General features: G+C 40.3%; 1 protein-coding gene across 4 annotated transcripts in view; it reads left to right on the top strand.

Annotated features, from left to right (window-relative positions):
- Nucleotides 1–1,492: 1,492 nt before the first annotated feature.
- The window catches only part of PIWIL2 (piwi like RNA-mediated gene silencing 2), an 80,947-nt gene continuing 55,573 nt past the window's right edge, over nt 1,493–26,866 (top strand). Inside the window, exons 1-12 of one of the 4 annotated variants that reach the window (XM_019828442.3) lie at nt 1,493–3,660; nt 5,678–5,913; nt 7,405–7,492; nt 7,645–7,783; nt 8,273–8,479; nt 9,093–9,203; nt 12,809–12,929; nt 13,422–13,546; nt 14,378–14,458; nt 14,765–14,878; nt 25,189–25,377; nt 25,973–26,057. In XM_019828442.3, the coding sequence (XP_019684001.1) occupies nt 5,725–5,913; nt 7,405–7,492; nt 7,645–7,783; nt 8,273–8,479; nt 9,093–9,203; nt 12,809–12,929; nt 13,422–13,546; nt 14,378–14,458; nt 14,765–14,878; nt 25,189–25,377; nt 25,973–26,057 (1,449 nt within the window). In that variant the 5' untranslated portion in view covers nt 1,493–3,660; nt 5,678–5,724. Of the gene's footprint in view, nt 3,724–3,902; nt 4,313–5,677; nt 5,914–7,404; nt 7,493–7,644; nt 7,784–8,272; nt 8,480–9,092; nt 9,204–12,808; nt 12,930–13,421; nt 13,547–14,377; nt 14,459–14,764; nt 14,879–25,188; nt 25,378–25,972; nt 26,058–26,866 lie in introns of those variants that run through there. The other 3 variants (XM_019828440.3, XM_003984708.6, XM_045055403.1) reach the window with 3 other exon arrangements.

Genomic DNA, 26,866 nt, shown 5'->3' with positions numbered 1-26,866 from the left:
TTTCTGCTGAGATAGCTGATTAACTCCATAGTTAATCTTAGATAATCTCCTAATGGACTGGATTGTCTAGCCACACCCTTGGTGTTGTCTCCAGAGCAAGATTTCCCATTTTTGCAATATGGGTAGGCTGAGAACTTTCCAAATCATCAAGTTCTAGTTCCTTTTTGCTTAATCTTTCATTCAATTAAAAAAAATTTTTTAATGTATATTTACTCTTGAGAAAGAGAGAGAGAGAGAGAGAGAGAGAGAATGAGCAGGGAAGGGGCAAAGCAAGAGAGGGACACAGAATGCAAAGCAAGCTCCAGGCTTTGAGCTGTCAGCGCAGAGACCTACTTGGGGCTTGAACTCACAAGCAGTATTATGACCTGAACTGAAATCAGACACCCAACTGACTGAGCCACCCAGGTGCCCCAATCTTTCCTTCAATTTCTCTCTCTCCTCTCACATTTTACTAGAAGCAGGAAGGAGAAGCCAGGTCTCACTTTCAACATTTTGCTTAGAAATCTCCTTAGCTAAATATCCAAGTTCATTGCTTATGAGTTCCACCTTCTACAAAACACTAGAGCACAATTCAGCCCAGTTCTTTGCCACTTTATAACAAGGATTACCTTTCCTCCAGTTTCCAATAACATGGTCCTCATTTCAGTCCCAGATCTCACCAGAAGCACCATTAACATCCGTGCTTCTACCAACACTTTCTTCAGGGCAATCTAGGCTTTTTCTAGCATGCACCTCAAAACTCTTCCCGTCTATACTAACCACCCAGTTCCAAAAACACTTACAAACTTTTATGTATTTGTTACAACAGCACCCCACTTCATGGTTCCAAAATCTGTTATTAGTCAGGGCTCTCCAGAAAAACAGCCATTAGGGTACATATACGGTGCTGTTTCAGTCTGAGAGCTGACAGGCTCAAGACCCAGAAACAGTCAATGTTTTAGTCTGAGTCTGAAGGCAGGAAAAAGCGGATATCCCAGTTCAAAAGCAGAGAGGTAGGAGGAATTCTTTTTTTCCAGAAAGGGTCAGACTTCTTGTCCTAATTAGGCCTTCTCCTGATTGGATGAGGCGCACTTACACTAGAGAGGGCAGTCTGCTTTATTCAGTCTCTCAGTTCCAATATTAATCCCATCCAAAACACAAAATGTTTGACCAAATCTTTAGGCACCCCAGAGATGGCCTAGTCAAACTGATTAATAAAATTAAGCATCACAGGTATTATCTGTCTTATTTATTATAAGCATTCTGGTGGGTGTGAAATGATATCTAATTGTGGTTTTAGTTTGCAGTTCCCTAGTGACTAATGATATTGAGCATATTTTGCATGTGCTTACTAGCCATTTGTATATCATCTTTTGTGAAAGATCAGTTGAAATCACTTGTCCCCTGCTTTTTTATTGTTTTGTCTTCTTATTGAGCCGTGTGTGTGTGTGTGTGTGTGTGTGTGTTTATATGTGTTTTAGATTTAAATTGCAAATAACAAAAGAACTGTTCACTCATTTTATTGACCCTAAATGTGTTTTGTATGTATCTATTTTTCTTGTGAGTTCATATTTACTGACACTTTTTAATGGGACATTTGAGGCCAGGTTGAAGCTATATTTCTCCTGGGAGGATCTGTATTTACTTATACCTGAAACCCAGAGGTACTACAGACATAGGTCTACTTCCAAGTAAATCCTCCCTGTAGTTTCTAGGCCCAACAGGCAATGTAATTTTCTGCCCTTGACCATGCTGTGGCTGTGGTGACTATATTTTCTGAACAAAAATACTCTGGAAATGTGGTCAGAATGGAAGTAGTTATGAGGACAAAAGGCCAGAGTGTTTGAAGTCATGATTGCCTGGGAAAATCAGATTGCAGGTAGTTATAGGGTCATCTTCATCCTGAGCTTTAGAGCCTGGCAGGGCTAAGTAGATGGAATTTGGTTTTATGAAAATATCGTTGATAATTTAATTTTAAATACTTAAGACAGTATGATGTATGCGTGCTATTTTTAATTGATATCCTACGTATGGTTAATTAACAAGTGAAGTACCCTGATAGGGAGTATAAACTCCAGGAAAGGTTGATTAGCTTTTGAAAGATTCTAAGCAGATGTCCACACTTTAGAGAGCTTCAACCATCTTTATGTCCACTCAACACTGAGACTATATGGATTTTTCTTTGGTGAAATAAGTAGTATTCATAATGTATGGATTGGCTAGAAACACTGTACAGAGGCCACCTACTCTTGCATGACAAGGAACCCTAAATATGCCCTTTGTAATACATATTACCATTACCCTTAGTAATGGTGCTCTTGGTTTAGGTTCCCAAACTGACAGCTTCAGAACATTACCTGAGAATTGTTGTTGTGAAGATCTGCTGAATCCTGCCCCTAAATATTGTTTCCTGGGTATGGAATAAATCTTCCATGCGAAGTTTGATGAAAGTACCCAGAAGGACAGGGAGTTGGGACTTTACCAAGGTTACAAAACAGTTTTTATTACTGTTTTTGAGTGCACTTGCTACTAAATGTTTGCATGGGCAACAAAATTCTGCCTACTATATATGTTATTAGAACATAACATTTTAACATTGCAAGGCAGGAAGGTAGTAGGGTAGAAGAACTTACAACGTTACAACGTTAAACAAATAATATCTACAAACAGTAAAGGGGTATCTTGCAGATAGATCCCTGCTTTGTAAATCCTCCTGCTCCAATAATTTTCAAACTCTATTCTGATTTGAGAAAAAGAGGAGATTCCTTGAATGTGTGGATTAAAACAAGGTATGAAATATCTGAGGTTTGGAAAAGCCTTCTCTAGTGCTATTTCATGCAGAGTATTTGCATGTCTCAGCAGCATCAGCCAAGGTTTCTTGAAGCTTAAACCCATCCACCTTGGAAAAGCTGGGTTTAGGTAAGGGTGTAGTTATTTGCCAAAATATTTGGAGTGGGGGAGAAATCTTTATTTTTTTGGGTGAAAATATTCTGTAATTGCAAAATTAACCACCAATACTTTTATATACTTTGGAGAAAGCTTTTCTTGGCTAACAGATTCAAACATCCATACATAATAATAGTAAGCAACATTTATTGCAGGCAATCTTGTGGTAAGTAATTTATATACATCATCCCATTAATGATGTATTTCCATACAACCCTGTGAATGGATGTTTTTATTCCTATCTTATATATAAAGAAAGCGAGGCACAGAGATCACATAATCAGGTGACCTTGAGTTTGAATGTAAACTCAAGTTTACCCTTTATTCACCACCTATATTCCTATATCCTCTAACTGAGAAGGATGGGGCAAGTCACTTACATTATGGACAAATTTTTTTAACGGGAGTTGCCCACAGAACGGAGTCTAGAGCTTAGAAAAAACACACTTAATTAGATTTACCCCTAACTTCCGGACCCCCATTTCTAGCACTTCTTTGGGGATGAACCTTCTGTAGAACGAAGCTGCTAGAAAGGGAGAGGTTCTTTTCTGAGACGAGCCAATGAGATGGCTGCATCATATGAGTGGCACGTCGTTTAGCCAATGGGTTCAGCCCTTGAGGCCTCGCGAGAAGACCAGAAATTGGTCTGGAGCATGTGGGCCTTTCGGCGTGTCGGGGGCGTTGAGCACCGGGTTCTCCTGAAGGCCGGCAGAGCGGGGCGACGGCTGGAGATTGGTGAGTGGACGGGACGCAGGTTTGGAAGGCCAGGGAGGCGCAGCTGCTCCCGAGGCAGGCCAGGTGGGCTTTCGCTCAAGCTTCAGGTGGCGAATGGGGGCGGGGAGGGTTCCTTTCGGCCCACTGCGGACTCTCTGCCCTCCACCCCCCAACCCCAGGCGGGAGGGGCTGTGGGTCCCCGGTGGGGCCGGGGCCGGGGCCAGGGCGGGGGCTGGAAGTCGTTATTTGAGGCTGGGTGTGTAGGAGGAACGCAGGACTGGAAAAGGTGGGAAGCTTGTGGCCAGAGGAGAGCGTGAAAGATACTTAGACGGAAACGGGGAGTGGGAACCCCGACAGAGCTATTGGTTTTGGGAATAGGACTTTGTTCTGGGGTGGGAGAGTAGGGTTCGCCTTCACAGGCCTCCCTTCTGGTTAGGCCCCAAGTCATAGTTCCCCAGCCCAGAGCTCCCACCTGGAGAGGTCGGGAAGGTAGGCCTACCTGGGGCCCGTCCCTATCGCGCCTTGTAACCAACCGGCTCTCTGCTCACTAATCAAAGGAGACAAGTCCATACTAAGGGAGGGCATACTGTAGGAGGAGCCTGAATCCCTAGAAGTGATGATGGAGATGAGGGAAGGGCTGAGAAAGAGGAGGATTCCAGAAATCCTGTAATTGGTAGGTATTATAGCGCCTCTCAGTGTGTGCTGGTTAGACAACTGATTCTTTGGGTGCTGTTGGGAAGATGTGAGCAAGGAGGCCAGGGCAACTGAAAAGGAGTTTAAACAATTAAAGGGGAGTACTATTGTAGCCTTTAAGGAAGGGAGGCATATCCTGCCATTTTAGTTTTACATTTATAGTTTAGTTAAAAATCAAAAGTTTGTTTTTTTGTTTTGTGGTTTTTGTTTGTTTGTTTTTTTCCCAGATCCTGAACTATAACCATCTGTAGTATTGACTTAGGAATTCTGTCAGTCTTTTCTGTATGTGGATGGCCTGATTTTTTGTAGCTAATACTTAAGGCAAGTTTGCAAAAGTTAAGAGGTTTCCTTGTCAGTTAAGGGATCAGGGGTGGGTCAGGGCATTGAAGGAAGCTCTTTAAAGAAGGAGTCCTGACTTCTATAGATTATAAAGTGATTTTGAAGAGGCTTGATGGTCCTGAGATTTGAGGAGCCAGGAAGAGTCTTATCCCTGGTTACCTGGGTGAGAAAAGAGTGTTAAATGTCACCCATGAGACTCAACAGGTATTGCAAGCTCAAAGCAGAAGAGTCTGCATCCTAGAGACTTCAGTTCTGGTAGAGTTTGAAAGAAGAGTTTTATAGAGAAGAATTGGATAAAGATTCAGAGAAGCAACTATGGAGATCAAGGGGGAGATGGAATAGTTTATGTGAAAGTAGACTGGGAAAAAAATTACGAGTCTAGTAGAGAAAAGAAGGCCCAAAACAAAGCAAAACCCATAACTATTTACTGACAGAATAATTTTGTGGTATGATTATGTTAACTGTGAATTTGTTCATAAACCAAAATCCTGTCCATACATAAAAAGTGCTTCCTTGTGCAATAGGTAGTTAACGCGCAGGACTGGGTTCTCTGAGAGGCTGTTTGGGTAGAAAATACAAGTACCTTTGAGGAGAGCTTGGCTTTTAAGGGCTTGCTGATGGAGAATATTCAAAATATTCTGGGCTAAATAGAGCTTTTGAAGTGAACATGATATAGGAAGGAGGCTGGTTGTATTACTGGTCTGACCTAAAGAAACTATATTTCCGGGGCATCTGGGTGGCTCCGTCAGTTGAGAGTTTGATTCTTGATTTCAGCTCTGGTCATGATCCCAGCATCGTGGGATTGAGCTGCATTGGGCTCCTCACTGAGCGTGGAGCCTGCTTAAAATTCTCCCTCTTTCCTCCCCCACCCCTGGCTTTTGTGTGCATGCGCTCTCTCTCTAAAACAAAAAAACCCAACTGTGTTTTTAATGCTTTGTGAATCTGTCTTGAAGGAGAAGGAAAACAATTGGGAATCTTTAATCTTTATAAAATGAAATGTTGGCAGGTAATTTATCAGAATAGGATCGACACCAGTGTCCCTGCAGCCGTTGAATGGATCCTGTCCGAACACCCTTCAGGGGCTCTTCTGTGAACCCATCTCAGTGTGTACGGATGCCTGGCTCTTGGCCACAAGCTCCTAAACCTTTGGACTCAGCGCTGGGCAGGGCAGGATCTACAGGCAGAGGCCATGTATTTGGGAAGCCAGGGGAACCAAGCCCACGGAGTGGGCCAGCACAAAGGGTAAGACCCTGTCTGGATGCAGATGTAGCAGCATACAGCTTATCATCAGAGGAAATAAGAGATTTCAAAGTGCTTAGAAAACTGAAGCCCTGTATGAAAAAAAAATGGTTGGGGTTTTTTGGTTGGTTGGTTGGGTTGGGTTGGTTTTTCTTTAACAAGTAATTGCATGCCGGGCATCTGTTTCAAATCCTAAAGTTGCAAGAGTTTAGAAAAAGTGCCTCATAAAGAATGATAAATAGAGTTGGGTAAATGCTTTAGTTCCCTAGCATCTATACATATAAATGCATATACACAAATGACAAGTTTAAAGATAATAGCTTGTTGTTCTTTTCTAAGTGTTTAGATTTTCATGCTGGGTTGGGCTCTGTGATATTAGCAGACAGTCCTGCTTCTGAGGTAATAATTGTTAAGAAAGTTTTTCCAGAAGGCTCCTTGCCCAAATCTTAAATAAAAAGATCTTCAGCCATTTCTTTTAATGTGTGTACTCTTGCATGTATATGCATTCTTAATCTCTTAATTATATAGTAATTTTAAAAGTGGTATTTGTAATTTAAAAATCTCAAAGAATAAGGAGTTAGCACATATAGGAAGAAGCTGATAAACAGTTATGACAATTTTAAGAGTTGACAGTGTCAAATGTAATATTCTGTAGGAAGAAAAATTGATGACGTTATGTTGTGTTTTTACTCAGATGACTTGCTTGAGTCTATAAGTGGCAGCTCTAACAGGTATAACAGCAGTAAACTTTCAAACCTGCCGCAAGAAAACACCAAGTTTTGTTAGAGGTCGTTAAAAAAAACCCACAAACTTCAGATACTTTTAAATGATCCAGTTTTTCTGAAAATATATTAACTAGTATATGTGTTTTCTCTTACCTTGGGTGTATAGGAAATAAACTAGAAGAATTGCACTCTGTTACTCTATACATCAAATCATGGGCTATAGCTGTATATATGCTTGACAGTCTAATATGACACAGTTATAAATGTCATATATAGTCACATGTAGTTATATAAGTGTTTATTAAAAGTTTATTGGGATGCCTGGGTGGCCCAGTCCCTTAAGCATCTGACTCTTGATTTTGGCTCAAGTCATGATCTCAAAGTCATTGGATCAAGCCCTGAATTGGCCTCCATACTGAGCATGGAGTCTGCTTGGGATTCTCTCTCCCACTCCCATCCCTCCCCTCCCCCCGCCATGCGTGTTCACTCTCCTGCAAAATAAATAAATAAATGTTTTCTTTTTTAAAGGGTTTATTAAATATACCTATAATTTTTTTATAAAGCATTTTTTCCTTTATGGTTGTAACGTATAGAATTCAAAGATGATTTTTATTACATCTTCTTAAACACTTCACTATGTGCATTACAGAATGTGCATCACTTCCAGTCATTGAAATAACACTGTTACTTAATTTTAGAAATGAAATACATTCTGCATCTTAGAATAACTTTTGAAATATATCTTAGCATAACTCTACTCTTTTCATAGGAATGTGTGGATTTGGTCTCCATGTTCCGAGGACTGGGCCTTAAAACAGTGTCTCGGACCCCTCTGAAACGGGAAATGCCTCCATTAGGTATGTGAAAAACTAATTTGAAAAAAAATGTGGTGGTATGTATGTATGGTTGCTTTGTTCTTAAATTCGTACAGTTTATCTTCAGGAAAATAATTGTACTTTAAAACATCTTCAGCTCACAGTTATAGTTGGGTTTTGGCCCTTCCATTCAGGTAGAGGCATTTTAGGTCGAGGCTTGTCTACCAGTATGGTACGCAAGGACAAAGAAGAACCCCATCCCACTTTTCCGGATCCTTCAGTGCTGGCAGCTGGGGATAACAAGATGGCAGAGGCCTGTGTTGGTTGGAATAGGTAGGTAAAGTTGCCTTCTCAGGTAAGTGTCAAATTCAGATGAAATAGCTCTGTAAATCCAGAGAGAAACTCTGAAAAGGGTTGTATTATCTTATAAACAATGCATGGTTTTATATTAAAGAATGGATATTTTGCAAGAATAATTAGGAGCCACTGATGTAATCAGTCATTAGAAAAGGGTAAAAAGTAGTTCTCCACTGAGCAGTTTACAACTCCATTTACTCTGTTAAGTTAACCTGATTGTGTGGTTCTTTAACCTGGCTGATTCTAACTTCCACCTCAGTTCTTCCATGAAAGTTGGCCCTGAGAGTCAGTATTAATAGAAATTAGCGAAATGAGTCATGTAGGTGTATTGGATCTGGAGAGAATCCCAAGGTTGGGTCCCTGTTGCTGACTCCTCCAGGAAAAGAATGTAGACTTGGAGGAATCATTTAGATGGGTTGTAGACGGTCAAGAAAATCCTGATTTGTTCTCTTTTCAATGTTTCAGAATGCTTGGAAGAGGGAATTCGGATATGTCTTTATTCCCTTTGGGAAGAGCAGCTGGTGGTATAGGCAGAGGAGTATACAAGGCTCCTGCTACTCTCAGCTTGACTTCTCGGGATCCTGCCCAGCTGTCATCACCACCACCTCTGCCCCCATCCTCACCACACTCTCTGGATCACCCTCTACTTGGGACTGTAGAACACAAGGGAAAGTAAGTCCGGAGCACTGCCTTCTCTGCTTGGCATTGGTGTGGGGAGAGGCCTTCTCATAATATTGTAAACACTGTTTTCTGTTGTATCTAAGCTCCTTTGTGGGTGGTAGCTACTGGAGGGTTGTTTGTTGTGTTTCTTGTTGTTGTTTTTTTTTGCCAGTGGGGGGAATGACAAGAGGTGGGACAATTCCTGATGAAGTAAAATGGGTTGATGGTATAGATAGCATGTACCAGAGAGTGATTCAAGTGATTTTTCATTCTCTTCTCAATTCAGACACAGCAGTTCTTTGTCACATTGAAGATAAGGAAGTCATCCAGGAAAGATATTGCAGCAGTTTATCTTAGTGGAACTAATTTTTGTGTTCTTAGTTATCTGGCCTAGATTATTCCATTTATATTACTGGAGCAAAGAAGGTGAACTTGCCTCTCTAATTAGAGATTGCTAAGAATTTAGCTTCTAGCCTTCAAAGCTTGCTTTTGTGTGTCTTGTGTAAGCTAAGTGTAAAATATTACTTCCCTCAATGTTTTTTTTATTTCTTTTTATTTATTTTCTTGTGGTATGGGTTTGCACTTTTGTTTTGGGTATATATGCATGCTTTTGTTTATTTTTCAGAGAGCTTTTTGTGAAGCAAGGATCAAAAGGTACACCTCAATCTTTGGGATTGAATCTTATCAAAATACAGTGTCATAATGAAGCAGTCTATCAGTATCATGTGACTTTCAGGTATTCACAGCTTTTTTCTCTGTATTCACTTCTTAGCATTAATGAAATAGTTTTCCTGGAAAAACCTGAATATTTTTCTGTGTGTTTCATAATGAACTTCTGCCTACAATAATGCACAAACTCTGGTCTTTGCATTAAATTTAAGGTTAATGTTATTTATATTTAGCTATGTTACCATTTCAGATTTTATTATTTTTGTTTTACCATTTTATGCGCCTGTAAGGTGGATTTTCTGTGAAGTTAATGAAGCTTAAGTGCAGGGTCTTTTACTTGCATAGACCCTTTCCATAATCTTTTAACTTATTTTGTATCTATTATTTTGTATTCCTTGTCTTAAGGAGAGACCCCTCTCCCCCAGTGGTGTGAGACCCACATCTCACAAAACGCAGATCCTCCTTGCAGTAAGTCTCCTATCATGATGGCTCTCCAGTGACAGTCTACGACAAAATCTGAGAGTGAGGGGTGCCTGGGTGGCTCAGTCACTTGAGTGTCCGACTTTGGCTCAGGTTATAATCTCACTGTTTGTGGGTTTAAGTCCCATATGGGGCTTGCTGCTGTCAGCGCAGAGCCCGCTTCAGATCCTCTGTCCCCTTTCTCTCTGCCCCTCCCCCACTTACACTCTCTCTCTCAAAAATGAATAGACATTTAAAAAAATCTAAGAGTGAGAAAATCAGAGAGAATAACTTTAATATTATGTCAGTAACTTCAGGGTTTCTCATTCTTAAAAATTAAGAATTCATTTTAGTTTGTGTTCTCTTTTAAAATCTCAGGAAACTTATTAGCTGGAGGTTATTGCTGGAATTGTGAAAATGAGTGTTTTGGAGTATCTTTGGGGAGAAAATAGGAAAATGGAAGACTGAATTTTTGAAGCACAGCTGCTAATTGGTACAAGAGGAATACGTAGAGTGTAAGAGAGAAGAAAGGAACAGTTAGGAGGAAATACCCTGAAGATAGATTATAAAGACCAAAGGAAGGGCTCCTTTGAAATTTTTTTTTTTTTTAACGTTTATTTCTTTTTGAGACAGAGAGAGACAGAGCATGAATGGGGGAGGGTCAGAGAGAGGGAGACACAGAATCCAAAGCAGGCTCCAGGCTCTGAGCTATCAGCACAGAGCCTGACGCGGGGCTCAAACTCACCGACCTCGAAATCATGACCCGAGCTGAAGTCGGCCGCTTAACTGAGCCACCCAGGCGCCCCAAGGAAGGGCTCCTTTGAATGAGAAGGAGGTGGTTGACTTTGGCCACAGTAAAAAAAGTTAACTGAATTTACTTTCAAGAGCACCCTTGTTGATTTCCTAGTAGCTTTGTTAGAGTTATGGAGAAAAAACTAGACTAAAAGAACCAAGGAGGGGCACCTGGGTGGCTCAGGTGGTTAAGCATCCGACTTCAGCTCAGGTCATGATCTCACAGTTTGTGAGTTCAAGCCCCCAGTCGGGCTCTTTGCTTTTAGCACAGAGCCTGCTTCAAATCTTCTGTCCTCTCTCTGCCCTTCCCCAACTTGTTCTCTTTCTCTCTCTAAACAAACTAAATAAAACTTAAAAAAAAAAAAAAAAAAGAACCAAGGAGAGCATAGGCCATGAGAAACAGCCACTAAATTGGCCATTTATTTAAAAAGTATGTAAGAGGAATGAGAAATGGAATGATAATTAAGGAGAGTACCAGGATGATTGCTTTAAAGCTGAGCACGTTACAGATGAAGAGAAGGAACTAAAAAAAGAGGGTAAAATTCAACCCCTGAGAAGGGAGGGTAGTGGGAATGTCCCTGCTCTGGAATGTAAGGGAAAGGAATGAGCATTAAAAAGAGGAAAGAACCCTTTCTGTGGAAATGGATTGACAAATGTTCATGATGCAGAAAGGAGTATGAGTCCTCATAGGTCTCTGCATTGACTGACAGTGAAAAAGACATGGATTTTATAAATTTTAAGATTATAGATCTGGACCTTTGAAGCTGCAATAAGAAGAGGATGCCAGGCCATGAAGAGGATACTGAGAAGATGTATTATAGTGGAGTGGTCATCCTGTGGCTTCCTTGTATTATGTGAAGGGAGTCCAGAAAGACAATTTTAAGTGTTGTGTTCAGGACATAGTGCCTTTCATGTATATGAATTTTTTTTAGAGAAGCTTTTTGAAATGTGATGTTAGCATGTGCGTGTTTAGTTTTGGGGACAGCTATGTTCGATTACCACTTGACGTTTTTATTTTTATTTAAAAAATTTGTTTTAACGTTTCTTTCTTTTTTTTTCTTGAAATTTTTTCTTAATGTTTATTTTCTTTTTGAGAGAGACAGAGACAGAATACGAGTGGGTTAGGGGCAGAGAGAGAGGGAGACACAGAATCCGAAGCAGGCTCCAGGCTCCGAGCTGTCAGCACAGCACAGAGCCCGATGCACGGCTCGAACTCATGAGCTGTGAGATCATGACCTGAGCCGAAGTCGGTCGCTCAACCTACTGAGCCACCCAGGCGCCCCTTAACATTTATTTCTTTTTGAGAGACAGAGAAAGAGCACAAGCAGCAGAAGAGCAGAGAGGGAGGGAGACACAGAATCTGAAGCAGGCTCCAGGCACCTAGCTGTCAGCACAGAGCCCAGCGCAGGTCTTGAACTCACGAACTGTGAGATCATGACCTGAGCCGAAGTTGGACGTTTAACTGACTGAGCCACCCAGGAGCCCCCAATTTTTTAATCTTTCATCATGTACTTGAACATACTCACCCTTTTAAGCCTTAGATTTGTTTAAATTTTGCAGTTAGAGAAGAGATGGTGTGTTACTGAGATGAAATGGGACAGTCATTGTACCAAAGTAGCTACTGGAGCTTTTCAAAGCTGTAAGATTTGTGACAATGAATCAATAAAGTGTAGAAATTGCCACAAGTGAAAAAAAAGAGTAAATTTTTTTTATTATTTATTATTTATTTTTGTTAATTTTGGAGTGCAAGTGGGGGAGAGGGGCAGAAAGAGAGAATCCCAGGCAGGTTTCATGCTCAGTGCGGAGCCAGACTTGGGGCTGGATCCCATGACCCCAGGTTCATGACCTGAGCGGAAATCATGAGTCACATCAACTGACTGAGCCACCCGGGCACCCCATAAAATCATGTTTTTAAAAAGTTCTTTTTAAAGTGTGTATCTCTGCAGGTTCTAGAGCAGGGATTGGCAAACTATGACTGGCCTGCAGGGCAAATCTGGCCCACCATCTATTTTATAATAAAGTTTTACTGGAACATAACCAGGCTCATTGGTGTACATGCCATTTGTGGTGTTTAGGTACGTGTTGGTCAAGTTGAGTAGCTATACCAGAGACCATGTGGCCTGTAAAATCTAAAATATTTGCTATCAGGTCCTTTAATGAAAAAGTTTTCTGTCTGTCTTTTCTAAAATCTGGAAGAACATATGCTGACATGCTAAGGCAGTTGTCTTTGGGTAGTGGGGTTTTTTTCTGTGGGCAGGTATTCTTGGGTTGAAGTTCCTTTTGTAGTCAGGTAAACTGTATTTGAATTTTTCATACGACCACTAGATGGAGCAGTAGTTACAACTGACTGGTTCTTAACAAACCTATTTAGTAAAGGTTGCCATTTGAGCAAATTGAAGTAAAATCCTTTTTGTTTTCTAGCCCCAATGTGGAGTGCAAAAGCATGAGGTTTGGCATGCTGAAGGACCATCAAGCTGTCACCGGCAACGTTACTGCTTTTGATGGATCCATTCTCTATCTGCCTATTAAACTTCAGAAACAAGTGAGACCAAATAGGAAATGTATTTTGGAATGAAACCTAAGAGAGTTCTGGTGTTTTGAGTGGTAGGAAGTCATAGACATCCTGACGTTTGAGTTGTTCTTTCCTATTCTTAGAGGGAAGACAGACTTCTCCATAACAACGAAATGTCAAACTAAGCCACTTTTTCATCTGAGTTCTCCAAGAAGTCCCTTCTTAAATAAGAGGAGTGGTTTGAAGCCTGTGAACTCAGTGATAGGAAATGGTTTAAGATTTCAGATGGAAAGGGATCTATTGCTAGTCAGTTCTCCATTACATTTCTCTTACCAAATCCTTTCTTAAATCCTTGTTGTCATGCTATGATTTTGTTCAGTGTGGACAGCAAGGTGAGGGGAAAGTGGAAAATATAGTTAAGATATTTTAGTGTTTTCTAGAACACATTTGATGAGATTAGGGCTTGGTAGTTTTGTCTTTTTTTTTTTTTTTTTTTTTTACTTGCATATATTTATTTGTTAGGTCCTTGAGTTAAAAAGTCAAAGGAAAACTGATGATGCAGAGATCAGCATTAAGATTCAATTGACAAAGATCCTGGAGCCTTGTTCTGACTTGTGCATTCCCTTCTACAATGTTGTTTTCCGTCGGTGAGAAAACAGCTTATTTTCTTTAATCACAGTCTTGTGTTTGTAACAGTGCTCTTCAAGAAGCTTGGATGGTATTATATACCACAGTTCCTATAGAGATGAGTTTGGAAACATTTAATAAATAAATGGATGGTATTGAGGCTAACTTATTCAAAAATTATGTCAAGTGATTAGCCAGATTTGGGTATAATGAAGGTCAGTAGCAGGATGCGTTCCTTGGAATCATTCAGGAACTTTAAAAGTAGATGTTTATATTGCATAATTTAATGGTGTTACTGACGGGGCTGTTCAAAGTGGTAGTGCACAAAAATTTTTGCTGGAAGAATTTTTTCTAGGTCCCTTGAATTTTTGGATACAGACAGTTCATATGTTTTTAACTTTTTATAAGATCCAAATTTTCATAAAACTTATTCCTGCACCACCTCTTTTTAAATGAAACACAGAACCTGATTTCTAACTAATAAGCTGAACTACCAGGACAAACATAACTTCCTATGCCAGAGTGATCTTTACAAACAGAAATTGACTCTCTTGCATTCTTTTTAGTTAATTGTGAAAAATAATGTAAATGGAACTTGGGAAATCAACTCAGTTTTTGGTTACCTAGTAACTAAGACAAGCTGTTGTCAGCTGTATGTACTCCAGGATAAATGCTTTGATAATTTTTCTTTTTCGTTTGGCAAGGGTGTTCTCAGCATAAAAGCTATGTTGTGCAAAGGACACCAACATTTTTGGCATTTCAGGCTTTAAAAGGAAAATATAACTAAGAGTAATAGAGCTTAATTTTTTTTCATTCTTCTCTAGAAGACCCATTTTTGCTCTTTATTTCAGGGTAATGAAACTTCTAGATATGAAGCTTGTAGGGAGAAACTTTTATGACCCTACAAGTGCTATGGTTCTACAGCAGCACAGGTCAGTGGTGTTTTTCTCTTCCTTACTTTTGAATGTTCTGGAAAGAAATTTTTCATTGTGATTACCATATTTAGTACAGAAATCTCAACAGTATTTTATGATTGTGAATACAATTTATCAGTTAAATCTGTTCCACAATTTAGTTTTTTTAGTAAGTTCACAATGATGTTGATTTAATTTGATTTGTGGTGCTTTTTCCATTGTTATTAGGGAGGCGGGTGGTATTTACTCACTTGTTTCAAATGGGGCAGGGAAGTATCTGTGGCCCTTTTAGAACCCTAAGATAAAACTCACCTGTCTCTTCAGGTTGCAGATCTGGCCAGGCTATGCAGCTAGTATCCGAAGAACAGATGGAGGTCTTTTTCTGCTAGCTGATGTCTCCCATAAGGTCATTCGGAATGATTCAGTGCTGGATGTCATGTGAGTGAATGGTGGGATCAACTTTTAACAAGCTAACAATTTTCTGAAAAGTTTAATAATAGCTGGTAATAAATACAGATTGGCCATTGTTCTCTTTGGGTTTTAAATTGTAGAACTGATTAAGGGTACTGAATATATGTGCTCTATTGATAAGTCTTGCTGAGATAGGTATTACTTGCTGTACTTTGAGGAGGAATTGTATTTAATGCTCTGGTTAAGAAGGCTTGGTTTAAAACATTCACACCCTGAGGTACCTGGGTGGCTCAGTCGGTTAAGCGTTAAGCATGTGACTTTGGCTCAGGTCGTGATCTCATGGCTCACGAGTTCAAGCTCTGCTTCCAGCTCTGTGCTGAAAGCTCAGAGCCTGGAGCCTGCTTTGTATTCTGTATCGCTCGCTTTCTCTGCCCATTCCCCACTCGTGTGTGCATGCGCGCTCTCTTTCTCTCCCTCTCTCTCAAAAATAAATAAACGTTAAGAAAAAGTTAAAAAAAAAAAACACACTGACACCCTGGATTTTTTTTTTTTTTAATGTTTTTTATTTATTTTTGAGACAGGGAGAGACAGAGCATGAACAGGGGAGGGGCAGAGAGAGGGAGACACAGAATCGGAAGCAGGCTCCAGGCTCCGAGCTGTCAGCACAGAGCCTGACGCGGGGCTCGAACTCACGGACCGCGAGATCATGACCTGAGCCGAAGTTGGCCACTTAACCGACTGAGCCACCCAGGCGCCCCTGGATTTTGTTTAAATGTGCTACTATAGTGAATCATTTATTATAGTAAATATAGATGTGTACAATTTGTAATGGCTTCACGAAATCTCATCTTATAGATTAAATCTGCGTTCATCGCGGAGTCTTTAAGGCTATGTACTTAGAAGTGGAATCACTTAATGAAAGGGCTGAACATTATAGAAACTTGATAAATATTTCTATAATAAAAATACTTAAATGTACGTTGACAAATTACCCTCTAGAAGACATTAGTTCATTTTTTTCACCATCTGTGTACAACTACTGGGTGTTATCAGGCTTATAAATCTTTGCTTATCTGATAAATTGATTGATTCATTCAATATGCATTTGAGCTCCAATTACATACCAGAGCCTTGAGATGTATCAGGTAACATAACAAAGATCCCTCTTCTCATGGAGTTTACGTTGTAGTCAGGTAAGTGAATTGTATAGTGTACTGGAAGTGTTGAGAGCTTTGGAAGGAAGAAAAAGAACACAGGGTAGGAGAGATGGGCGTACCAGGGGTGGGATGGGGTAGGTTGGAGAGCTGTAATTTTAAATAGAGTGGTCAAGTTTGTTTGTGCCAATACTTGCAGGAGATGAGGGATTTAGCCAGGTGAATATATGGTCGAAAGGACTTGTCAGAGAGACAGCTAGGATAAAGGCCTTTAAAAGACAGAAATATGCCTGGCTCATTCAGGGAGTGGCAGGAAACCCAGGGTGGCTACAGCAGAGCAAGTAAAAGAGTGGTGGGAGGAAGGGGAAGATGGAGGAAATGACAGTATAGGAAGGCTACTGTAAGGATTTTATCTTTTACTTTGAGTGAAGTGCAGGACTTGTGGCTGGAGTGACATGATGTGGCTTGAGTTGTAAAATGATCCCTCCCATTGCTGCACGGAGGAGAGACTTTTAAAAGGGTAGGGATAGAAGTGGGGTGACCAATCAGGAGTCTCAGTGGCGACATGAAGATGGCAGCAGTGGAGGTGGTGAGAAGTGGTTGACTCCTGGTTTCGTGTGTGTGTGTGTTAAAACTTAAGTTTATTTATTTTTGAGAGCAAGAGTGTGAGTGGGGGAGAGGTGGGGAGGGGGGAGGGGGGGGAGAGAGAGAGAGAGAGAGAGAGACAGAGAGAGAGAGACAGAGAGAGAGAGAAGGAGGGAGAGAATTCCAAACAGACTCCACACTGCCAGTGGAGAGCCCGATGCAGGGCTTGAACCCATGAACTGGGAGATCATGACTGGAGCCAAAGTCGGAAGCTTAACCAACTGAGCCACCCAGGTGCACCCTGGATATATTTTGAAAGTAGTGCTCAGTCAGTTTCTTTTCTACTCTTTCACCATTAAGTATGTTATCTGTGAGTTTTTTTTTTTCCTTCAGTGTTCATTTATTCTGATAGAGGGAGGGAGAGAGTGAGCAGGGGAGGGGCAGAGAGAGAGAGGGAGACACAGAATCCAAAGCAGGCTCCAGGCTCCGAGCTGATGCGGGGCTCAAACCCGTAAACTGTGAGATCACGACCTGAGCTGAAGTTGGACTCTTAACTGACTGAGCCACCCAGGCACCCCTCTGTGAGCTTTTTTAGAAGCCCTTTTTCAGAAGCCCTCTTTCAGATTGAGGAAGTTCCATTTTATTCCTAGTTTATGAAGTGTTGTTATCATGAAAGGCTCTTGGGTTTTGTCAATTGTTTTTTCTATTGAGATGATCATTTAAAAAAAATTTTTTTTTAATGTTTATTTTTGACACAGAGAGAGAGAGAGACAGAGCATGAGCAGGGGAGGGGACAGAGAGAGAGGGAGACACAGAATCAGAAGCAGGCTCCAGGCTCTGTGCTGTCAGCACAGAGCCCGATGCGGGGCTCGAACTCACCGCAAGATCATGACCTGAGCCAAAGTCAGACGCTTAACCGACTGAGCCACCCAGGCACCCCGAGATGATCGTTTTTTAAAAAACATCCTGCTTTTAGGGCGCCTGGGTGGCTCAGTCGGTTAAATGTCCAACTCTAGATTTCGGCTTAGGTCATGACCTCACAGTTCGTGGGTTCAAGTCCCACATCAGGCTCTGTGTTGACAGTGCAGAACCTGCTTGGACTTCTCTCTCTCTCTCTCTTTCTCTCTCTCTCTCTCTTTCTCTCTCTCCCCCTCCCCCTCCTTCCTTTCCCCTTTCTCTGCCTCTCCCCTGCTTGCTCTCTTGCTCAGAATAAATAAATTTTATTTAAAAAATCCTTTTTTAATTGATCTTTGGATATTAAATCAACCTTGCATTCATGGGATACATCTTACTTGCTCATGGTGTATGATTTTTTCTATATGTTGCTAGATTTGGTTTGCTTGTATTTTGTTGAGGATTTTTGTCTGTATTCCTAAACAATATCTGTATCTTTCTTGTGAGGCCTTTGTCTGATTTTGATATCTCGGTAATACCAGCCTTATAGGAAGAGTTGGGAAGTATTCCCTTCCTCTGTTTTTTGAAAGAGTTTGTGAAGGATTAGAATTCATTTTCTTTTGAATGCTTGGTAGAAAGTCAACAGAGAAGCCATCTGGGCTTTGGTTTTTCTTTGTGTGCAGTTTTTAAATTACTAATTCAATTTCTGTACATGTTAGATATTTATCAGATTTTCTGTTTATTTTTGGGTCAGTTTTGGTAATTTGTGTCTTTCTAGGAGTTTGTTCATTTTATTTAGGTGATCTAATTTGTTAGCATATTGCTGTTCAAAGTGTTCCCTTACAATTCTTTTTATTTCTATGAGCCAGTTGTGATGTCCCCTCTTGAATTCCAGGTTTTAGAAATCCAAGTCTCCTTTTTTCACAGGTAGTCTACCTAAAAGTTTGTCAGTGTTGTTGACCTTTTCAGAAAACCAGTATTTGGTTTTGTTGATTTTCTTTATTTCCTGTTCTCTATTTCATTAATTCCCACTCTTATTTCCTTCCTTTTGCATACTTAAGGTGTAGTTTGCTCTTCTCGTTCCAGTGTCTTGAGGTGGAAGGTTAGTTTATTTGGGATATTTTTTCTTTTTAATATAGGCTTTTACAGCTATAAATTTCCCTCTAAGTAATGCTTTAGCTGTATCCCGTACATTTTGGTATGTTGTGTCTTCATTTATATCTAGTTCAAAATATTTTCTAATTTCCTTTATGATTTCTTGTTTGATCCATTGATTATTTAGGGGAGTGTGTTGTTTAATTTCCATATATATGTGAGTTTCTGAATTTCTTCTGTTTTTGATTTCTAATTTCATTCTATTGTGGCCAGACAACAGAATTGTATTTCTATCCTTTTATATTTATTGAAGTTTGTTCTATGATCTAGCATATGATATACATTGGAGAATGTTCTGTGTGCGCTTTCGACATTGTAATTTTAACTCAAAATTTTTTTTTACATTTATCAAGGAAAGTGCCAGAATCAGAACAACTATGGTATACCTTTATATTGGAAGGAGAAATTCTTCCAGGCAGAGTTTGAGACCTTTGACATAGGCAAACTTAATGACAAACAAGAAAGAGAAGCACTAAAGTTGTCTAAGGATGTGTGTTTGTGAACCGTATTTCAGGTTCCAAGCACAGATAGAAAGGGCCATGAGATCAGTGATCCAACTATCATTGACCCTGGAATTTGAACTAAATAAACACAGTGAGCTTCTTTCACAAATTGCCAAGACAAGAAGTGCCTTCCTAACTAACGTTTGACCACTTGCTTTTTTACAAATTGGTTGCTGGATTAATGGACCTTCAAGTATGATGTCTCTGAAGTGGATTAGCTTAGTTTGGAGGCTTTCTCTGGTTTATGCCTCCGTGCATTCTCTATAGAACACCCTCATACATTTAACAGAGACAAGGAAATCTAGGGCAAAACAAAAACATATGAAAGAAGACTTTATGCATCTAGACAAATAACAGCAAAAGCAAAGTAAGCAAATGGAAAATAATCAAGTTAATGGCAAAAATAATTTTCAAAACAAAGACTTGGGTCCAAACAATTACTTTTTTTTTCTTTTTTAATTTGCATCCAAGTTAGTTAGCATATAGTGCAATAATGATTTCAGGGGTAGAATCCAGTGATTCGTCTCCTACGTAAAATACTCATTGCTCATCCCAGCAAGTGTCCTCCTTAATACCCCTTGTCCATTTAGCCCATCTCCCCACCCCCCCATCCTCCCCCCAACAACCCTCAGTTTGTTCTCTGTATTTAAGAGTCTCTTATGGGGCGCCTGGGTGGCGCAGTCGGTTGAGTGTCCGACTTCGGCCAGGTCACGATCTCGCGGTCCATGAGTTCGAGCCCCGCGTCAGGCTCTGGGCTGATGGCTCCGAGCCTGGAGCCTGTTTCCGATTCTGTGTCTCCCTCTCTCTCTGCCCCTCCCCCGTTCATGCTCTGTCTCTCTCTGTCCCAAAAATAAATAAAACAAAAAAAACAAAAAACAAAAACAAAACAAAACAAAAAAAACAAAACAAAAAACGTTGAAAAGAGTCTCTTATGTTTTGTCCCCTTCTGTGTTTTTTTTTAAATATTTATTTTTGAGAGAATGCGAGCGGGGGAGGGGCAGAGAGAGAGGGAGAGACAGAATCCAAAGCAGGCTCCAGGTTCTGAGCTGTGTGTCAGCACAGAGCCTGACGCGGGGCTCCAACACACAGACTGCAAGATCATTACCTGACCTGAAGTCCGACGCTTAACCAACTGAGCCACCCAGGCACCCCCCTTCCTATTTTTATATTATTTTTGCTTCCTTTCCTTTATGTTCATTATTTTAAATTCCACATGAGTTAAGTCATATGATATTTGTCTTTCTCTGACTAATTTCGCTTAGCATAATACATTCCAGTTCCCTCCACATTATTGGCAAATGGCAAGACTTCATTCTTTTTGATTGCTGAATAGTACTCCATTGTGTGTATGTGCGTGTGTGTGTGTATGTGTATCACAATCTTTTTTACCCATTCATTAGTTGATAGACATTTGGGCTTTTTCCATACTTTGACTATTGTCAATAGCGCTGCTATAAACAGTGTACGTGCCCCTTCAAAATAGCACACTTGTATCCTTTGGAGAAATACCTAGTAGTGCAATTGCTGGTCATAGGGTAGTTCTATTTTTAATCTTTTGAGGAACCTCCATACTGTTTTCCAGAGTGGCTGTAACAGTTTGCATTCCCACTAGAGTGCAAAAGGGTTCCTCTTTCTCCACATCTTTGCCAACATCTGTTGTCGCCCAAGTTGTTAATTTTAGCCATTCTGACTGGTGTGGGGTGGTATCTCATTGTGGTTTTGATTTGCATTTCCCTGATGATGAGTGATGTGGAGCATTTTTTCATGTGTCAGTTGGCCATCTGGATGTCTTCTTTGGAAAAGTGTCTTTCATGTCTTTTGCCCATTTCTTCACAGGATTACTTGTTTTTTGGGTGTTGAGTTTGATAAATTCTTTTTAGAGGATACTAACCTTTTATCATGTATGTCATTTGCAAATATCTTCTCCCATTCCATCAGTTGCCTTTTAGTTTTGCTGATTGTTTCCTTTGCAGTGCGAAAGCTTTTTATTTTGATGCAGTCCCAGTAGTTCATTTTTGCTTTTGTTTCCCTTGCCTCCAGAGACATGTTGAGTAAGGAGTTGCTGTGGCCTAGGTCAAAGAGGTTTTGTCTGCTTTCTTCTCTAGGATTTTGATGGCTTCCTGTCTTATAGTTAGGTCTTTCCTACATTTTGAGTTTTGTGTGTGTGTATGGTGCAAGAAAGTGGTCGAGGTTCATTCTTTTGCATGTCGCTATCCAGTTTTCCCAGCACAATTTGCTGAAGAGGCTGTCTTTATTCCAGTGGATATTCTTTCTTGCTTTGTCAAGGATTAGTTGGCCATATATTTGTGGATCCATTTCTGGGTTCTTTATTCTTTTCCATTGGTCTACGTGTCTGTTTTTGTACCACTACCATACTATCTTGATGATTATAACTTTGTAGTATAGGTTAAAGTCCGGAATTGTGATGCCTCCAGGCTTGGTTTTCTTTTTCAGGATTATTTTGGCTATTCAGGGGCTTTTCTGATTCCATACAAATTTTAGGATTGTTTGTTCTAGTTCTGTGAAGAATGCTGGCATTATTTTGATAGGGATTGCCAAACAATGACTTCTAACCTGAAAGGTCATTAGGCAACCAAAGCCTAATGAAACTAGTCAGAGCTCAGCTTGTTGTTGGGATTGACTCACTGCAGCAGATCTGGTGGACAAATAGAGTTAAGCACAAAAGGCCCAGTGAGTGCATCTGTTGGTCTGAAACTCCTGGAGTGTTGCTGAGGAAGAGCTTCCATAGTTACCTTGGTGAAACCTTCAGAATTGCCAAAGAATGATGAGACTTCTGTTTTATCTGAAATAAAGAAAAGGCTGAGTTCCTGCTTATTGCAGTAAAAAGAGACTGCTGACCTTACATAGAGTATTGGAGAGGTATGGAGCTCAGGACGGCAGTCTTGCAGAGGGGCAAGCAGTAGAAAGTGGTTGCTCAGGCAGTCTATTGTTGATTGATTAGTACTCTGTGGGATGCTTATTGGATTAAGGCGTTCCTCAATGTATAGAAACAAGGGGTTGACATTGGTTAGATAGCTTGCAAGAGGTGACTTGATACACATGTATTAAAACTGGATCTTATGGGGGTGCCTGGGTAGCTCAGTCGGTGGAGCATCTGTCTGACTTAAGCTCAGGTTGTGATCTCACGGTTCATGTTCGTGCTGATAGTGCAGAGCCTGCTTGGGATTCTCTCTCTCTCTGCCTCTCCCCTACTTACCCCCCCCCCTCAAAAATAAATAAACATTTAAAAAAGTGTTTTTAGGGGCACCTGGGTGACTCAATATGTTAAGCATCCGACTTCTGCTCAGGTCACGATCTCAGGGTTCTTGAGTTCAAGCCCCACGTCAGGCTCTGCTTTGCAAGTGTGGAGCCTGCTTGGGATTTTCTTTTTCTCCCTCTCTCTCTCCCCCTCTGCCTGCCTCTCTCTGTCTCTCTCTCTCTCTCTCTCTCTCTCTCTCTCCCAAAATAAATAAAACTTAAAAAAAATTTTTTTTAACTGGATTTTATGGCTACTGGTTACTGTGGCTACAAAATTATCTTTTCCAAAGTTTGTGATGATTTCTTTTTTAATTTCCAGGAGGATGTGAATGTTTGTTATCATCTACTTTTATTACTTAATTTCTTACACATTAACATTAACTTAATAAGAATTTATTTTGTAAATGATTAGCAAGTGTTCTTATCCATTTTTTAATGATATATTTCCCCTCACTAACTTGAAATGCCACTAGTGATCACTGGACACTCAATCCTAATGTATATTCCAGTCTCATTTGGATCTTACTCTATTCTGTTTTTTCTTTTTTCAGATTTAGTAGGACACAGTGGACACAATCAACCTTATACATTTAAAGTATACAATTTAATGAGTTTTACTATACTTATATACCTATGAAACATCGCAGTGAAGATCATGAACATACCCATTTCCCACTCAAAATTTACTCATGTCTGTTTCAGACCTCTCTCTACCCACCATGGGCAGCAAGCACTGATCTGGTTTCTGCCACTAGAGATCAGTTTGCATTTTCTAGAATTTTCTAGAAATTGTAAGTAGAATTATATGGCATAGACTCATTTTTTGTTTTTTTGTTATTTGGTCTGCTTTCTTTTCAGCATGATTTTTTTTTATTTTAATTTTTTATTTTAATCTCAGTAGAGAAGTCAGAGTAAAATAGTACAGTTAAAAATCATTGATTTTTATCTACTTTTCAATGTTGAATATTGGAGTAACAACATACAGGTCTATATTCTTTATCTCCTGCCTTCCTCAGTCCATTTTTAGCTTTTTCTTGATTGGGCCTCCCTCTTCCATATCTTCCACCTACCTTTTCTAATGCAAAAGACAATGATTAGGGGAATGGGCTTTGGTGAGAGAATATTAAAAACTGTCATGGAAGATTTTGAAAATAAATTACAGCTTAAAAAGTGTTTGAATATAGACTGTATACTAGTGGTTACTTTTGACTTCCACAGCTACATATATATAGCGAACTGTGTTTGTAGCCATCTCTCCTCTGTATTTAACCTAGCAGACAGAATAAGGCCACACACACACACACACACACACACACACACACACACACACACACACACACACACACACACACACACACACTGCATCCGGCATGTATCAAGCACTAATGGCAATGATGGAGATGATATTTGCAAGCACTTAACACAGTTCTATTATCTGTGCTAGGCACTGTTCTCAACGCTTCATTTATATAAAGTCATTGTGTTCTCTCAACAGCACTATGAGTTAGGTTCTTTCACTGACCCACTTTCACATGAGGAAACCAAGGCACAAAGAGCAGTAACTCGCTCAAAAGTTTCATAGGCTAGTAAGTGTAAGACGCAAGATTTGAACCCAGGCATTTTGGCTCTGGGTCTGTCATCAATGTTGAACTGCTTCAGGTGTCTGATTTTCATCACTTACTATAGTCTTTCTTAGGGAGAGTTCTGCAGGACACTAATTATCCAGAGTGGTAATGAACTGAATGTTCATTCTGTGAGGTAAAAAGGAAAAAGGTGGGAGGAATCTGGTTAAATACATTGGAGGTAAATCAAGCTAAGTATGTTTCTTTAGTAGCCTGATATGCTAATGTATGCAGTGAATCTCTAAGCAGGGCTTATAATATGCAGAATGGACTCAACTTTTTTGATTGTACAACCTTTTCCACACTTCTCACAACTTCTCAAGGGACCAGTGTTTCTGAAGAATATACCCTGGGTGACACTGACCCACAGAACAAAGTCCAAGCTCTGATCCTTGACTTACAAGGACATTCACATCTGGTCCCTGCCTATCTTCAGCCTGTGCTTACCATCTTCTGTCCCTGTTCCACCTCCTTGTCCTCCCCATCCCCAGATCCCTGCTTGTCCCCTGCATACTGCTGCCTCTGCCTGGAGTGTCACTCATTCCTCTGCCCCCTGGCATTTCTGCTTGGCAGATTGCTTCTTCAAGTATCAGCTGCCTCTGTAAACTTTCCTGGACTCCCTGGGCATATTCACACATGCTTCCTGTGAGTTACCTGTGTTGGGCTTGTTCACGGCATTGTTTAGAGGTTACCTTGAGGGTACATTTGCCTATGGTGAGTCTGCTTATCTGCATCTTCAGCATCTTCACCAGTGCTGTATAATGATAGGTATTTATAATCCTTTCCATTAGCTCAAAAGGGCAAATATAGTTGAAAGAATGTTTTGTTGTTCCACTGTAGACTATCCTAATAATGATGATACAAAATAATTATTTTGTTTGATTTGTTTGAATAAATACCCCTTTTGAAGGCAAACTATGAATTTTACTAATTTGTAGTTGCTGTTTTTGACTTTTACCTTTTCACTATTTTTTATTGATTTTGATTTTTTTTGGTAATGTTAAAGAAAAGAGATGAGAGTCCTATCTCTTTAAAGAGACAACTGGAGCCTTCTGGTGCTATATAGCTGTGATCATATCCCTGAGGTACTTACTTGCATCCCCTATCCTTTTCATTGTGCTCTGCATGTACAAATATGATGAACAGTCTTTTGTCTCTTTCCAAAGGCATGCCATGTATCAGCAGAACAAAGAAAACTTCCAGGATGAGTGCACTAAGCTTCTGGTTGGCAATATTGTTATAACCCGATACAACAATCGTACCTATCGCATTGATGATGTGGATTGGAATAAGACACCAAAAGATAGCTTCACAATGTCTGATGGGAAGGAGATCACATTCTTGGAATACTACAGGTGGAAAGAAGAGACTGACTGGGCTTGTGCCTTTGGGAGGGTGTGGAATGTAATCTACCATTCTATTGCAGGATATTGAGTTCCATAGTAGCAAACAGCAGGACACTTTTAAAATAATTGGATTGGTAATACACCTAAGGTTGAATGAGTTTGTTTGTGGGATTTGATTTGAATATGGTACCCTTACAATTTCATTTCTTTTAGTGCATTTGGAAGTTACTTTATAAATTAAAGCCAGGGCTTTGAATTATATTTCTTTTGCTGGTTTAGAAGTCTGGTTGGAGAGATGAAATTCGAGTCATTAATCATTTGACTATCATTTTGCCTTTCCAGTTGCCCAAGCCTTCAACCTGATACAGTTTTAAGCAAATTTTTCCCTGGACTATTAGACAATTTCTCCTCCATTTAATTGCAGTGTTAACTTGAGCCTGCCTTTTCCAGCTATAAATATGCTATAATGAGTTTCTAGTGGATTCTTGACAAGGGTATTATGCAAATTGTGTGCCTCAGTGCTAGTTAAGAGAGTCAGACTGTGTTGCTGTTAAGAGTAGTGATGCTGCTTCTGAAATGTTTTCCTGCCTCTGCCCTGCTCTAGCAAAAACTATGGGATCACAATTAAGGAAGAGGACCAGCCACTGCTGATCCACAGGCCCAGTGAGAGACAGAATAACCAAGGGATGGTGAGTGGGGAGTGTCAGATTTGTACTTCCAGCTTAAGTTCTTCATCTTCATCCGTGGTGCTGGGGACCCTGGAGCAGAGTTACAATGTGGTTGGGGAATGCTGTGCACGGCTAGGACTTGCTTTTGAAGCCCCCGTAGTGAGGAGCTAAGTATCCATATGAGCAAGTTAGGTTAAGGAAGAAAGAATTTGCTGCTAAAGATTAGAGCACTGCATCCATTAGGGAAGTTGTAGACATTTAACAAACAGGGCTAGGGGCCAGGGGAAAGTGCCTTGATACTGATTCCTCGGTCTTAGGTGAGAAAGCTGAAGATCAATGGGTTAGATGAGATGGAGGTATCACCTTAGCTTGTATGGAGGCCCAAGAGGGACAGATTGTTTTCTTCTAGTTTTTCCTTTCTTTTTTACCATATCAGTATTTTCCCCTTTACCAGGGTGCCCGGGTGGCTCAGTTGGTTAGGGTTCTGACTTTGGCTCAAGTCATGATCTCATGGTTCATGGGTTCAAGCTTGGGTTCAAGCATGGGGCTCTGTGCTGACAGCTTGGAGCCTGGAACCTGCTTCGGATTCTATGTCTCCCTCTCTCTCTGCCCCTCCCTTGGTTGTACTCTCTCTCTGTATCAAAAATAAACAAACATTAAAAAATATTTTTTTTTCCCTTTACCTAATACAACAGGCTCAAAGTATTGTGACTGAAGGGAAAAGGGTAAAATACTTGCAGTGTTTCATTGCCCTCTTTGGGGTTTTATGTTCCCTAGTGTGCCAGTTATGTCCCTGCAGGCCCAGCCATGAGCATGGCATGTCTGTCAGG

The sequence above is a fragment of the Felis catus genome, chromosome B1 (assembly GCF_018350175.1).
Source record: "Felis catus isolate Fca126 chromosome B1, F.catus_Fca126_mat1.0, whole genome shotgun sequence".
Taxonomy (NCBI): domain Eukaryota; kingdom Metazoa; phylum Chordata; class Mammalia; order Carnivora; family Felidae; genus Felis; species Felis catus.
This window is presented reverse-complemented; position numbering and strand designations above follow the sequence as displayed.